Genomic DNA, 12,450 nt, shown 5'->3' on the forward strand with positions numbered 1-12,450 from the left:
TAACCGTATGATGGCCTTTCCACTTACCTCTTCCTACTGCATGAACATATGGTGGTGCTGCTCCCCGTATCTGAAAGCAAAGTGCTTCAGGACAATCTGGGATTTTAATAATCCTGCAGGTAAATCAAGGAGAAGAGAATGCAGCATTTTCAGTTAGGCTGCCAGAGCTCTGGGCAGCTCTAACAGCATCTTTCCCCAGCATTCACCACTGTGTTTGTGGTTAAATAAAGCACCCACATAGTTTACAAATAAGTAACAAATCAATAGACCTGAAGAAATCATCCAACTCCATCGTTGTTCCCCAAGGCAGATGGGAGATTCTCTTTGTTAATTAAAATTTGGCACTTCCAAATATATTAATTCTGTGAGTAACACAGGACAGAGACTTGCTGTGCTATTTATATTCACTTCCATTTCTAGGCAGAAATTTCAGGGCAGCTGTGCTGACTTACACCAGCTGAGCATCTTTTCCATTAAAAAAATAAAAATAGACTGGACAAGATCTTCTGGACTAGAATTCAGCATCAAGTGCTCATTGAGACATTCAATTCTATGGCAAATTCTGGGATTACAGAATCTAATAATGCTCAAGTGATTAACAGGTCAAAGCCTTATTATTAGATAATGGACTGAAAAACTGTAAGGGTTGATATCATTAGAGTCATCCAAAAATAAGCCAAGCTTTAATGGGGTAGAAATTGCTTTTCGTCTGAGAAGCTTCACACCTGAGACACAATGATAATCCTTGTGCTTCAGTTCTGTTTGAGCACAAGGAAGCCAGAAGTTAACAGCAAATACAACAGAAAATACATCCCAACCTCTTCTTGAAGCACAAAGCTCATCATTCTAAACAATCTTTCATTCATGTAATTTGTTTTCTTCTTGAGCAGCTTCTGCATAGGAAAATGTTTACACAGTTTTCACTATCAGCTGTAGAGGAGCTATTTAGTAACTGATGTTTCTAGATCATCTTCTCTTTCTGCCCGTCTTGGCACTTACTCTTTTGATTTGGTGGCTACCAGAAGCCTAAGCGGCCTTCGGGAGCTGAAGGACTGGTTCAGGATGGTTTCCACTTCTGAAAATGGGCGTAGGAATATCAAGTCCTCGTTGACGGAATAAATTTTTCTTCCCATCTGCAGGCCAGCCATCTGCAATGGAACAAAACCACAGAAAACCTGGGATCACCAGCAGCATCTCTGAACATTCAGGCTCCAAGGTTCAACAGTTCTCTACTTACGGCTGTTCCTAGGATCACTGTCATACGGAATACTGTACATACAATGTTGGTTCATCAAATCATTTGTCAGTCACCCTAAAGTTTTCTGCATTTACAGGAAACAAAGAGATTTCACCAGTATCTGAATAAATACGCTACTCCACAGATGTATCTGACTTTGCAATGGGTGCATCTTTGTACTTCTCTGCTACAGCTTTTTTAATATGAGACTATTAAAAGGGGGTGGGGGCATGGACAGGCTAAAGAATAGGGGACTATAACAGACTGGCTGTGATGACGTGTGAGATACGGAGGTGTGACTTTCCACAACTTACAGTTCAGGTACAGGGAGCCAAGGACATCTTTTTCACCCATGCAGACCCAATCTATACCTAGTCACATACATAACCTGTTCTAAAGCAGTGATAAAAAACTGCTTTAAGTGCTTACTCTAGAAACAGAGATTTTAAGTTAAGATAGAATTTGAGAAACTTTGGTTTATAATTCAATGGAAATGTTTCTGCTAATTGCATTTACTTACACTGATGAGTTTATTATAAAGTAATAATTACTATATACATTTCTGAAGTCATTATGTTCTAGGCCTGATATTCCCAATGTAGCTCCTACACTTATAATGTATGTGTAATTAGTTAAACTCTTTGCATACCTGCAACCATTTTACCTGGGGGTGACATCTTTATATTCTTAACTTAGTGCTGATGCATACAGGATACCTACCTGCAGACACAATCATAGCAAATCCATGCATATATGAGGTACAAAGTCCCATATTAAACCCCACAAACTAGCAGCTTTCAAATAAAAATCTGCTACCCTGCTGGGATGTAACTCACCAGCCTAAGAAAGATTAGACAGTGTGTGTCTAAGATTAAAGACTGTTACTCTCCCTCCTTCCTCAACTTTAAGTTCCTAATGAACCCGAGGTACGTGATCATCACACCCATACTGCTGTCGTCCTGTCATTTATGGAAAACACTCAGCAAGTCACCCAGATATGCCAAATCACTTGGCAGTTTACAGAAACAGTTTATTACCACAGAAATTGTAGAAGACACCCAATTTTCTATTAGCTATTATTAAAACAAATCAGACTTTCAAAGGATGGTTTTGTACCTTTTTGAAACATTGAAATATTCTTAGGTACCAAACCCAAAATACTAATGAATGTCAGGTCTTACCTCTGCAGAAGACCCACGTCGAACTGACTTCACCACAATTGCTTTGTTCTTTTCTTCTATGTCAAACCCATAGTCATCCTCTTCTGGTAAAATCTTAAAAAAACCACAAGGTAATACTTCATAACTACTGAATTGGCTGAACAGATGAGGATGGAGATGAGAAATTGGATTTTTCATTGCAAGCCATGATTGACACAGACTTGTACATCTAAAGGCTGAAAGGGACTACTAAGTCTTTTGGTCTATCTCCTACATAATACGAACCATAAAATGTAATTGAGTTATTTTTGCATTGAGCCCTTTCTATACTAAAGCAGAATTTCCAAGGTTACCCAATTATGATCTGCAGTCTTTAAGAAGTGAAGAATCTAATCCTGCCCTTGAGAGTTTGTTTCAGTGGCTAATTAACTCTTCTTTAGAAACTGAATTTGGTTTTAACTTCTAGCCCTTCGTTTGTCATTAGATCTTTCACTTTTAGATTACAGAACTCATCAATATTCAGTATTTTCCATTGGTGAATGTAGTTACAGATCAGACTGTAATCATTTATTTATTTTTTAAAATACCTCCCACATACCCAATAAGGAATGATCTGTGATTCCTTCTCAGCTATCAGCTTCAGAGAAATTGGGGATCTCAGGCCTGTTATAGATAATACTAAATACTGCATAAATGTACATCATTGTAGTCAGGCTAAAATTCTGGGTGACCAGTGAGAGAACAACTTCTGACATCTGTAGGTCCCTCCCAGAAGAGCAGACACATGAGATTTGTGTTAGGGCTAAAATGAGACTTACGGCCTGTGCTCAGTTTGCACCTTTTATGGTTGACAGGAGACTTGGTAGCTCTTGCTGTTGAGAATCTGCTTCCTCTTATGTGCGCTGAAGTCACACAGACCTGTCTTATAAATAGTTTTTACAACCCTATCAATCATGGCAAATGAAGGTTTCCCTTGTCCTTTTCTTCGTGGTTTGTTAACAAGGGAAAAAAAGCTGAATGACTCACTTCTCATTGCAAAAAACACAAACCAAAGCAAAGCAAGCCTGGCCCTGGGTAAGTGGACAAGTGAAATCATTTAAGAACCATCTGATAAATTAGAAGTGAGTTAAAAGGCAAAATAAAGCTAGCTATGATCTAGCATGCCACTGGGAAAAAATTACTGTGTATTATTCCCTTGATTCTGATGATTCCTACACTAATTTAAAATACTGTCCCTTTTCTATGCAAGTCAATGCCAGCAGCTCATAAGCTTTGTCTTTTTGCTGGAGTTCACCTTAGAAAAAAAGAGAAATAGAACCATCCTTTCCAGCAGGAGCCATACAGCTGTGTTAAAACAATGCATGACAGGATATGTGCAGGGAAAAAATCCTCATCAGATGATGCTGAGATTAAGTGATAGACAAGAAAGTAAAAAGACTGAAAGAGAATTTTGCCATTCTTAGATAGTTCTACCTAAATATTTTCAGAAACAGTGCTATTTAGGCATGTTTAATAAAAGGACAGCTTAGAAAATCTGGTTATCACTGGCTAGATTATTGAGCTTCAGCCCAAATGTACTTGTACCACTTCCCATTAGGGATTAAGTAGAAAATTTCTAGGCTAGCTCTGCCCCCCAGTTCTCATTTTACATTTGAAGGAACTGTTCAGTTTCTTTTGCTGGATTTTGAAAGCATATGTGAAAAAGATACTAAAAAATCAGAGGCTTTGATTTGCCAAACTTCAGAAGTCAGCAGCTACACAAAGTGACACGGTCTCTTGGGTGCAGCTACCATTGCTATGCATGAAGATCTTTAATATGCTATCTTTTTTAATAGCCTACCTTTCTCTGTTCATTAGTACTGCAAAAATGTGTTGTTTGAAAGCAAAGAACCAAAATACTTTCAAGAAACTCCAAATACATCAACATCAGGAACTTTATCACCATGTAGTAAAGAAAGAAATCTCGTGTTTTGTATACCAGCAGCACTCATGTGCTGAGGACACTTGCTTATGTAAAGGTAGACTATGGATAATATTCAATATGCAATACCTGGAGGAGGCTATGATTCATTCTTTATTATGAAGTAGTCATACCCTGCAATTCCACAGCTGAACTCCATTCATCCCTAAGGAATCCAACGCAATTAACTAACTTGCCATCTACAAGAATTATTTCTGTGCCCCTGAAATCCAATCAGTTTTTTCAATGTAAGGCAGCAGCTGTTTCATCTTGAAATACAACCATGTTAAAAAAATGAGACCATACGAAAAATAAGCATGGTTAATGAAATCCAGAGGGCACACGTAGTCAGGACATACTCAAAGAGAACTGGGGGTGAGTAGGACACGACAACAAGCTATGCAGAGAGCTATGGTCTATTTTACCTGTATCATACAGAGGCAGGAACCCTCAGCCTACACTCTTGGGGACAGCAGCAGCAGCAGCAGCAGCAAGAGGCAGCATGGGCAGATCAACCACCATTTCCTAAACTAGGGTCCAGGACACACATCCTCCTCTCACAGCCTTCCCCTACAGGTCTCCAGTATAAACTCTTCTCTGTTGGACACACCTGAAGAGTCTGAGTTGGTTAAGAATTTCATAAGGCGCAGTGACTTCTTAGGTAACAGATAACATCAAGTCTGGATGCTTCACTAAACTGATGAGGTTTCTGTGGCCCTTAACAGCATTCATTTGACAAGAGCTATTTTCCTGCCCAGGTTATCCCAGTCTCCCCAGTCTTTCAAAAGCTCCACAGCTCTGGGGCACTAAAACAAAATCTGAAAAGACAATATTCCTTCACAATGAGAAGCTGCAGAATCCAGAGCCACTCCTACTGTTCTTCGCTTTAAACGTATGCTTGGCACATCTGCAAAACAGGCTTAATATATACAAAATGACTCAAAAGTTTCTTCTAGTTTGTAAACTTTGAAATTGGGCACCGAAATTGAACCATTCATTCTGAACAGTGGAAGAGTTACAGCCTAAAGAACGTTTTTTCACTCCAGAGTTCACTGTAATTTTTAGTGTCTGAATCCACTCAAAGCCCTTATCTGGCCACATACACCTGGATGATGGATGCTTCTCGTTACTGCCTGGCCAGCCTGTCTCCCTGGAAGACCAGGAATCCCTAGAGGATGGACTCTTATTAGTGGTTCTTTTCCCAGGGGTGTTTGAAAAACCAATGATTTGAATTCCCAAGCTACAACAGACTGCGGGATGCTAGTACAATGAAGAACAAAGGGAAAGCTCATTTTTGCTCTCTCTCTGCCGAGATTTTGCAGAGTTAGGTAATTTTATATTGGCACAACACAAAAATAATTGTCCTGGAATGATTAAAGTCTGAAGAGATTTTTATTAAGTATGGCTTTATTTGAGTAATACAAATCACTATATTTATGATTAGGAGAAATTAATTCTACACTTTCATAAGAATTTTAAGGTGAATGCCATGTTTATTGAATTAGCTCGTTTAAACTGGACAGGACATGAATTTAAATGATAATGCTACCTACTATCTAAAAATCATAATCTCTAGAAATTGCTGGAAATGCTTTTCCCTTGAGATTATGTAAGTGATAAACTGGAGTTTGCTGGGGACTCCAGCACTGTATGTGCATTAAACCTCTTGGGCAACTGTGAGAGAGGCCCATCTCCATGGGCAGCTCTCCATGTGTGACACTGAGCTCCAAGCTACCAGCTTTACTTCATGCTGTGGTTGGTTCGGACGGACAAGGAGAGGTGCTAAGCACAAGTTAACAGAACACTGCAGTAACCAAGTCCCAATGCTTGGAGTCAATCCAAAACCCAAATTCTCTTCAGCTATGCAAAGAATGCTGTATATTTTTTCAGTTTGTCAAGATTTATTTCCTTTAATGAGAAACAATTGCACAAATAAATAATTACTAAGTTTTGTTTAAAGTGCATTTTTTCAGAGTGAAAGCATTTTTTCCCTTGGCATTTCTGTTGCCATATTTGCCAAGGTTTCTGTTCTTTCCTGTTTTCAAGAGCGGCCTCTCCTGTAATAAACTTAGATGAAGGGGTGGGGGAAGTAATCCATTAAACAGCTAGGATTTTGTGGCAGTAGAAAAGCATGTTTCAAAAGCCAGTGCTGAAGAAATTCCATTAAACTTCCTATGGTGGGACCAGAGGATGGGAAGGATCAATGCCTTATCATGAGCATAAAGAGGCAAGTAGTGATGTTCCACAGATTGCAAAGCCTCAGGACTCCTGCTGCTCATAATTGCTAAACACACAATAAACCAGAAGTCAGGCACATTTATTTTGTGGGTGGGTGCGATACCCTGATTGCACTGCTGCTATTTGTGCGGTCTTCACATACATTCAGGGGATGGCTGATTTGTTTGGGAACATGAGGGCAACTGAACTTCAGTGTGACTATGGACAGAAGTCTGTCTTTAAGGAGGAGATTCCTTTCTCAGCATGTGCTGTTGATTTCAGATCATTTACTTTTCGAGATGGGACTGTACTGTGACAGGGCTGACTGATGCACTTAAGAACTACAATAATAGTAATACTAAAATTATTCCTGTGGCAAATATTTCAGTTACCAAAGCATGGATGGACCAATTAGCGATTATGATTAATCACTAGTAAGTAGTCCATGTGCAAGGTTTGCTCGTTTGTTCTGTCTCTTTAGTGAATACTAATAAATGATTATTACATTAACAGAAAAGAATAAAGAAACTTTAAATCCCTCATTTCACAGCTAATATATCATCACTGAGTTTTGGCATTTCAGCAGAAGTGCCTTGAACTGACAGAAACAAGACATATGAGTCAATCTGTTTCCTCAAGCTCTTGTCTTGATAAGGTAGAAAATTAAAAATACCTGAAAAATGGCAGTTTCATCAATTTACACGAAACTGATTTTGGAGTGCTTTGCAAATCACTATTAAAAAATCCCACAAATTGTAACTGCTTCCCTTTATCCTCGTGGAGAGTTGCTGGATAATCATATTAACCTGACACTCCAGTCTCTGGCACTGGATGCAGAGAAGGATAATTTGGAGGGACTGTGCTAAGTATTACTTCTGGCCATTGGTCTCCTGGGAGACAAGACAACATGAGGCAGTGAAGTTTGTGTGAACCACAGGAAAAGTTTGCCCATGTAGTGGACCTCTGGATCTATTCCAGCAATTCTGCTTTTCTAGTTTCTGACCCAAGTTTTTATCCTGCTCCTAAATTCTGCCAGTGCTCAAAGGGAGGAAAATGTGGGCCTGGAGCCACTGGCAGTAAACGGGGATCTCAGAACAGAGTTTGTACCAATCCGACTACCAAATCCAATTAGCGTTAAAATAATCCCAGTGCAGTAAGGAATTTGATGACATTCAGTGAGGTGGGAATCTGGAGATAACAGTAATGTTGCAAAAGTGTGAACATAACAGTATTGTTGGAATGGTTTTCATAAACAAAGTAAAGCTGATACCTGATCCAAGTATCTATCTATTATATTCATACCACTGGGACAATGATGCCTTGAAGTATCTGTGTCTTCTAACTTGCATCTGAATCTACTTCACATGTAATGGTGTTTAAATGTGATGGCAGACCTCTCCCAAGACAGCAGTGCCCATTTCTTTCTCCTCTACCATCCCAATACTGTGGTGCCTGCTAGAACAATATCTCCAGCTCCCAGTTCACTTCCAGGCTCTCTGAAGGGATTCATGATAACAGAAAGGGGTTGAGTTGTGAACTGGATGAAGTGGTCATATCTCCGAGTCTTCTCTTTTCCTAAGACCTAGCAGAAATAGGCAGCAACTTACATGCATTTGTATGTTTGTGTGTGAGCCGTAAAATCCAAAGGTCCCAGGCAGTGCTATAGGATGGTTACATGCTATAGAAGAGAGCCTGCAACCTACAAATTTTCCTTGCTACTAGAATAAACTATGTAGTCTGCCCAGCAGGGAGAGTCAAAGCTACAGAAGTCAGAGCTCTACAGTAAGGTAGCTCAAGAATTGCTATTTAGGCAGTGAAGAAAAATCTACCTACAGGTGCAATTCCCCATTTTAACTTGATTCTATCATAATTTTCCTTCTCATTCTCCTCTAATATAAAACACCACGAGTTTCACAGAAACATCAAGGTTTACTTAACATATTTCTTACCAGAAGACTCTTTCCCAGGATGTTTTCCACGAGCTTGAAGTCATTACGTAATTGTTTGCTTTTGGAACTGGTGCCTTCCATCTCCTCATCAGCGTAAAAGCGGAAATACAAGGATTCATCCTTAAATTCACTTTTCTCCAGGACTGGAGACCATATATATGAAATACATACATGCATGCATTTACACAGAGAAAGAGAGAAACAAAAAAGTAGTTAAAGGAAGTCATAAATATTTCCCCAGTCTTTACAGAACAAAGACCAGATGCAGCCCTACCCATCTATCCAGCTCTGTATTTCTAAGTTACTACTGTGTTTCAGGGGTATACTTTTCTTCACAATGCATAGTAGCTCAGGATACAATGTTTGACCTCCATGGCACATAGAATGCATATAAAATGCAAAAGAACCTCTTGAATGAAAGATGCTACTCAAAACCTTATGCTCCTTTTCCATGTCAAAATGAATATGGTAAAACTATAAAAGGAGCAAAGAAGGGTAAAAGGGCTGTTCAAAGGTAAGTGAGGTGGCTAAATAGACTGAGGCTTTTCAATCTAAAAAGGAATTGAGAAGGAAATGAGAACTATAAAATTCTGAAAGCATGACAAAGTTCTTTACCACTGAATGCTTTATTGGACAAACTATGCTTTACTGTTAGGACTTTGTATGTGTTATCTGATACTAATACAGATGTGGTTTGTTTACTTCCCCAGTTTAGCAGCAACATCACTGAGGATGTATGATGTCTACCGTGGCAATTTGGCACTTCAGATTTGGAAGCTTCAGAGATTCAGCACTGAGGATTGTGCTTGTGGCCCAAGTGGCAAGAAATAGGTGATTTTACTTTGTACCTGACATTTCTTGGTGGTATTTCAGGACAATACTTGGCTTGTGCATTGGTCTGATGGCTCTGTAATAGATGCAGTGAAAAAGCATACCTCTTCTAGCTTGTCTAATCACTTCAGGGCTCATCATAAAAATTAGCAAAGGCATTCACTCAGGAAGGTAGGTTTAGACATTTTGTGTAAGCTCTAAGACTGCTTTTTAGAAGGACCTGCTGGGATGCCTGCAGTTGTGTACATATCAGCATGTATGGCACAGCCTATAGAAAAGGGATTTTCAGATAGACAGCTAATCTGACTGAAGAAAAAGCTCCTTTAATTGGCTGTGGGAAGTAATATTGATGCATTACCATGATGCATGAAGCCATTATTGCAGAGTCCAACACCCAGTGCGACAGCTTCCTCCCGAGTCTGACAGTCTCCCTAGAAACAAGAGGATAAATATTACATCTCGGAATGACTTCCTAAGCAAAATTATTCGCCTTCCCCACTGCATAGCTCCTGCCTCTGAAATTTGCAGGATGCTCCTTGTAGGGAACAACAGTAAGAAATTAAAAGAGCTACCCCATTGCCCAAATCTCATTCATTTCTATATATAGCATCTCTTGCCTCCTACAGGAACTAGGAGGACAAAGACCAGGATTCTGGAAAGTAGTTGTTTAACCCACAATGGGACATAAAGTTATCTCAATTTAAAGACTTTTTATTTGCAGTCATAGTGTTGCACTTTAGGACCCATTTGCCACAGACAATAAAACTCATTCTTAGAGTGAAAAGTTAGGAGATCTTATCTGTACTCAACCAAAGGGAGAAAAACCTGAGTAAACCCAGCCTATGTGAACTCCAAAGGTCAGGCTGGTTAAAGCTGCAGTGGCATTCTTACACAGCAGATGTAAGAACAAAGGCTTCAGTTTCCCACTGTCTGAAGCCCTGACTGCAGTATTGCAAAACAGGTAGCAAAGATGACTTCCAAATTTACAAATTTCCCTGAAGTTGTAGCATGGTTTTCATCTACAACTCAGGTAAACAGAAGAAACACATAGTTTTATCTATGTGTCTGCCAATTTGCAACCAGTGATGACTTTACAAACATGCTGGTTGCATGTGCTGGTAAAAATCAGCAGGTACTATGGGTGTTACCCAGATGAAAAAGACTGTTAACACTGGTCATTTGACGCAGGTTTACTTGCTTCCCAGTCCTCAGATGGGCAAAGGAGAACCTGGAATCTGCTATCTCAGTAAGAGCAGCAGGTCAGCTCATTCCAGCAGGCAGGGGACCTGCTGCTTTGGCAGAGGAGCAATTTGAGAGTAATACTATCAGTCCTACTAAATCAGAAGCTCTATCCTACACAAGTATCGCACCGTCACCTTCCTTTTCCCCCTCCACCTGAAGAACTAGATACCTGAAGCTGTAGCAGAATTGCAGTGCACTGACATTGTTTTATGCAAACCAGCTTGCAGACCAAGAGCCCTCTGTTCTTGTCAGTAGAACACCACTCCCACTTAGGTCCTACTAAGGAGATCAGTAGCTGTTTGACAGGCAAATACTGCCAAAGAACATTGCTGTGGTGTAAAGATACTATTTAAATACAGGATAAAATAGGGTCGGCTCTTGCCAATCAGCAGCACTACTGGCTCTTGAAGAGAGTTTCTGAGAGGCATGACATTTACAAATTAAGAACTAAATACTGTTGACTTGGTAGGACAAAAAAATAAGGCAGTTCTGGAGGAAGTGCATGATTAGATGATCACACAAGGACAGCCAAGGAAAGGGCTTTAATAAACCTTAAGTTTAAACTTTTACTATAAACTAATTTCAAGTCTTTGCAAGTCCTCCTTTTCAACACTCACTTTCTGTTACTTTATAGGATAAAAGGGTAGTTTATTTTATAGAGGCTAGGACTTTAAAATCTCATTTATTCTTTCAACTGTAAATAAACTGGAAGAGAAATGCCTCCTAATGTTACTCTCTTAGGGTTTAGGAATTTACTTTTTTTATTGGCAAAAAAATCTTTGTGTAGGAAGGCTCTAAACCAGACTTTATTTGGCTGCTCCTGCTGATGTTAACTTGGCCTTAAAACATTCCCCTAGCAAAACAACATTCTCTAATTATAAAAAATAACTTAAAATAGATCATTTCAGCTCACCCGTATGTCCTTCTAAATGTTATGTAGCGATTTGTCCAAATACAATGAAACCAGTAAAAAAATCTTAAGAAAAAAGAACCACTTACAATCAATAATCTTGACAGAATGCGTCTCTTACCTTTTCCATACAGAAATGGAATGTGAAACTATATATACTTGTTTTAACAAGGTATTTCAGGTTTATTCAAATACAATCACTGAATTTGAGTCAGTAGAAGTATACGGTTTACAGGCAGTACCATAGTCCAGAGCACACTGTTATTATTACTATTACCACAGCAACCATTACTATTGTTATTACTGTTATTATTGTTGTCTAGTTCTGGTAATTATATGATATCTAAAGCCCTAATCATGGTCCATGGTTGATTGTTTTGAGATGTATAAGCCCAGCAATTAAGATGATCTCTGACCTAGATTGTTTACAACCCACATGTAGGAGAAAACAGATGCACACAGATAAGAATAGCAACCAAAACACACTAATATTTTGCTGACATCATGGAAAAGGAGTTTTAAGGTTATAAAGTGCTCCTTCCCACTTGGAAGGAAGCCTAAGGTATGCAATGCACAGAGGTGTAATATATACTGCAATAGAAAAAACAAGTGGATGGAAGGATGGATGAATGGGAAGAGATCAAGACACCCTCTAGAGCAAAAGTCCTAAAGAATATTACCAACAGGTTTCTAACAGTGCATTTGTCCCTTTACTTCCATTCTACCTTTCATAACATTGCCATTTTAAGTTTCTTAGACTGAGGACTGGGGATTCAACTGGTAGTGTTTTATCACAGTTCACTTCTGGAAGTCTGGGTATAAATCCTCAACCAGATGACAAAATGACAGAATGAAGCCCTTCCCCTTAAGGATTACATCTAAATGCATATAGCAACTATAATACAATTCACAGACACTTTCAGTCTAAATCCATGGATATATGT

The 12,450-nt window shown here is 39.1% G+C and overlaps 1 protein-coding gene across 3 annotated transcripts in view; it reads right to left on the reverse strand.

The window, feature by feature from the left end:
- Positions 1–12,450, reverse strand: part of PREX1 (phosphatidylinositol-3,4,5-trisphosphate dependent Rac exchange factor 1) — a 156,514-nt gene that overhangs the window by 32,945 nt on the left and 111,119 nt on the right. For all 3 annotated transcript variants that reach the window (XM_065691149.1, XM_065691148.1, XM_065691147.1), the window contains exons 15-19: positions 9,713–9,785; positions 8,524–8,666; positions 2,419–2,511; positions 1,000–1,148; positions 28–113 (exon numbers count right to left, since the gene is read on the reverse strand). In XM_065691149.1, coding sequence (XP_065547221.1) covers positions 28–113; positions 1,000–1,148; positions 2,419–2,511; positions 8,524–8,666; positions 9,713–9,785 — 544 coding nt within the window. The remainder of the gene's footprint in view (positions 1–27; positions 114–999; positions 1,149–2,418; positions 2,512–8,523; positions 8,667–9,712; positions 9,786–12,450) is intronic.

The sequence above is a fragment of the Lathamus discolor genome, chromosome 11, assembly GCF_037157495.1.
Source record: "Lathamus discolor isolate bLatDis1 chromosome 11, bLatDis1.hap1, whole genome shotgun sequence".
Taxonomy (NCBI): Eukaryota; Metazoa; Chordata; class Aves; order Psittaciformes; family Psittacidae; genus Lathamus; species Lathamus discolor.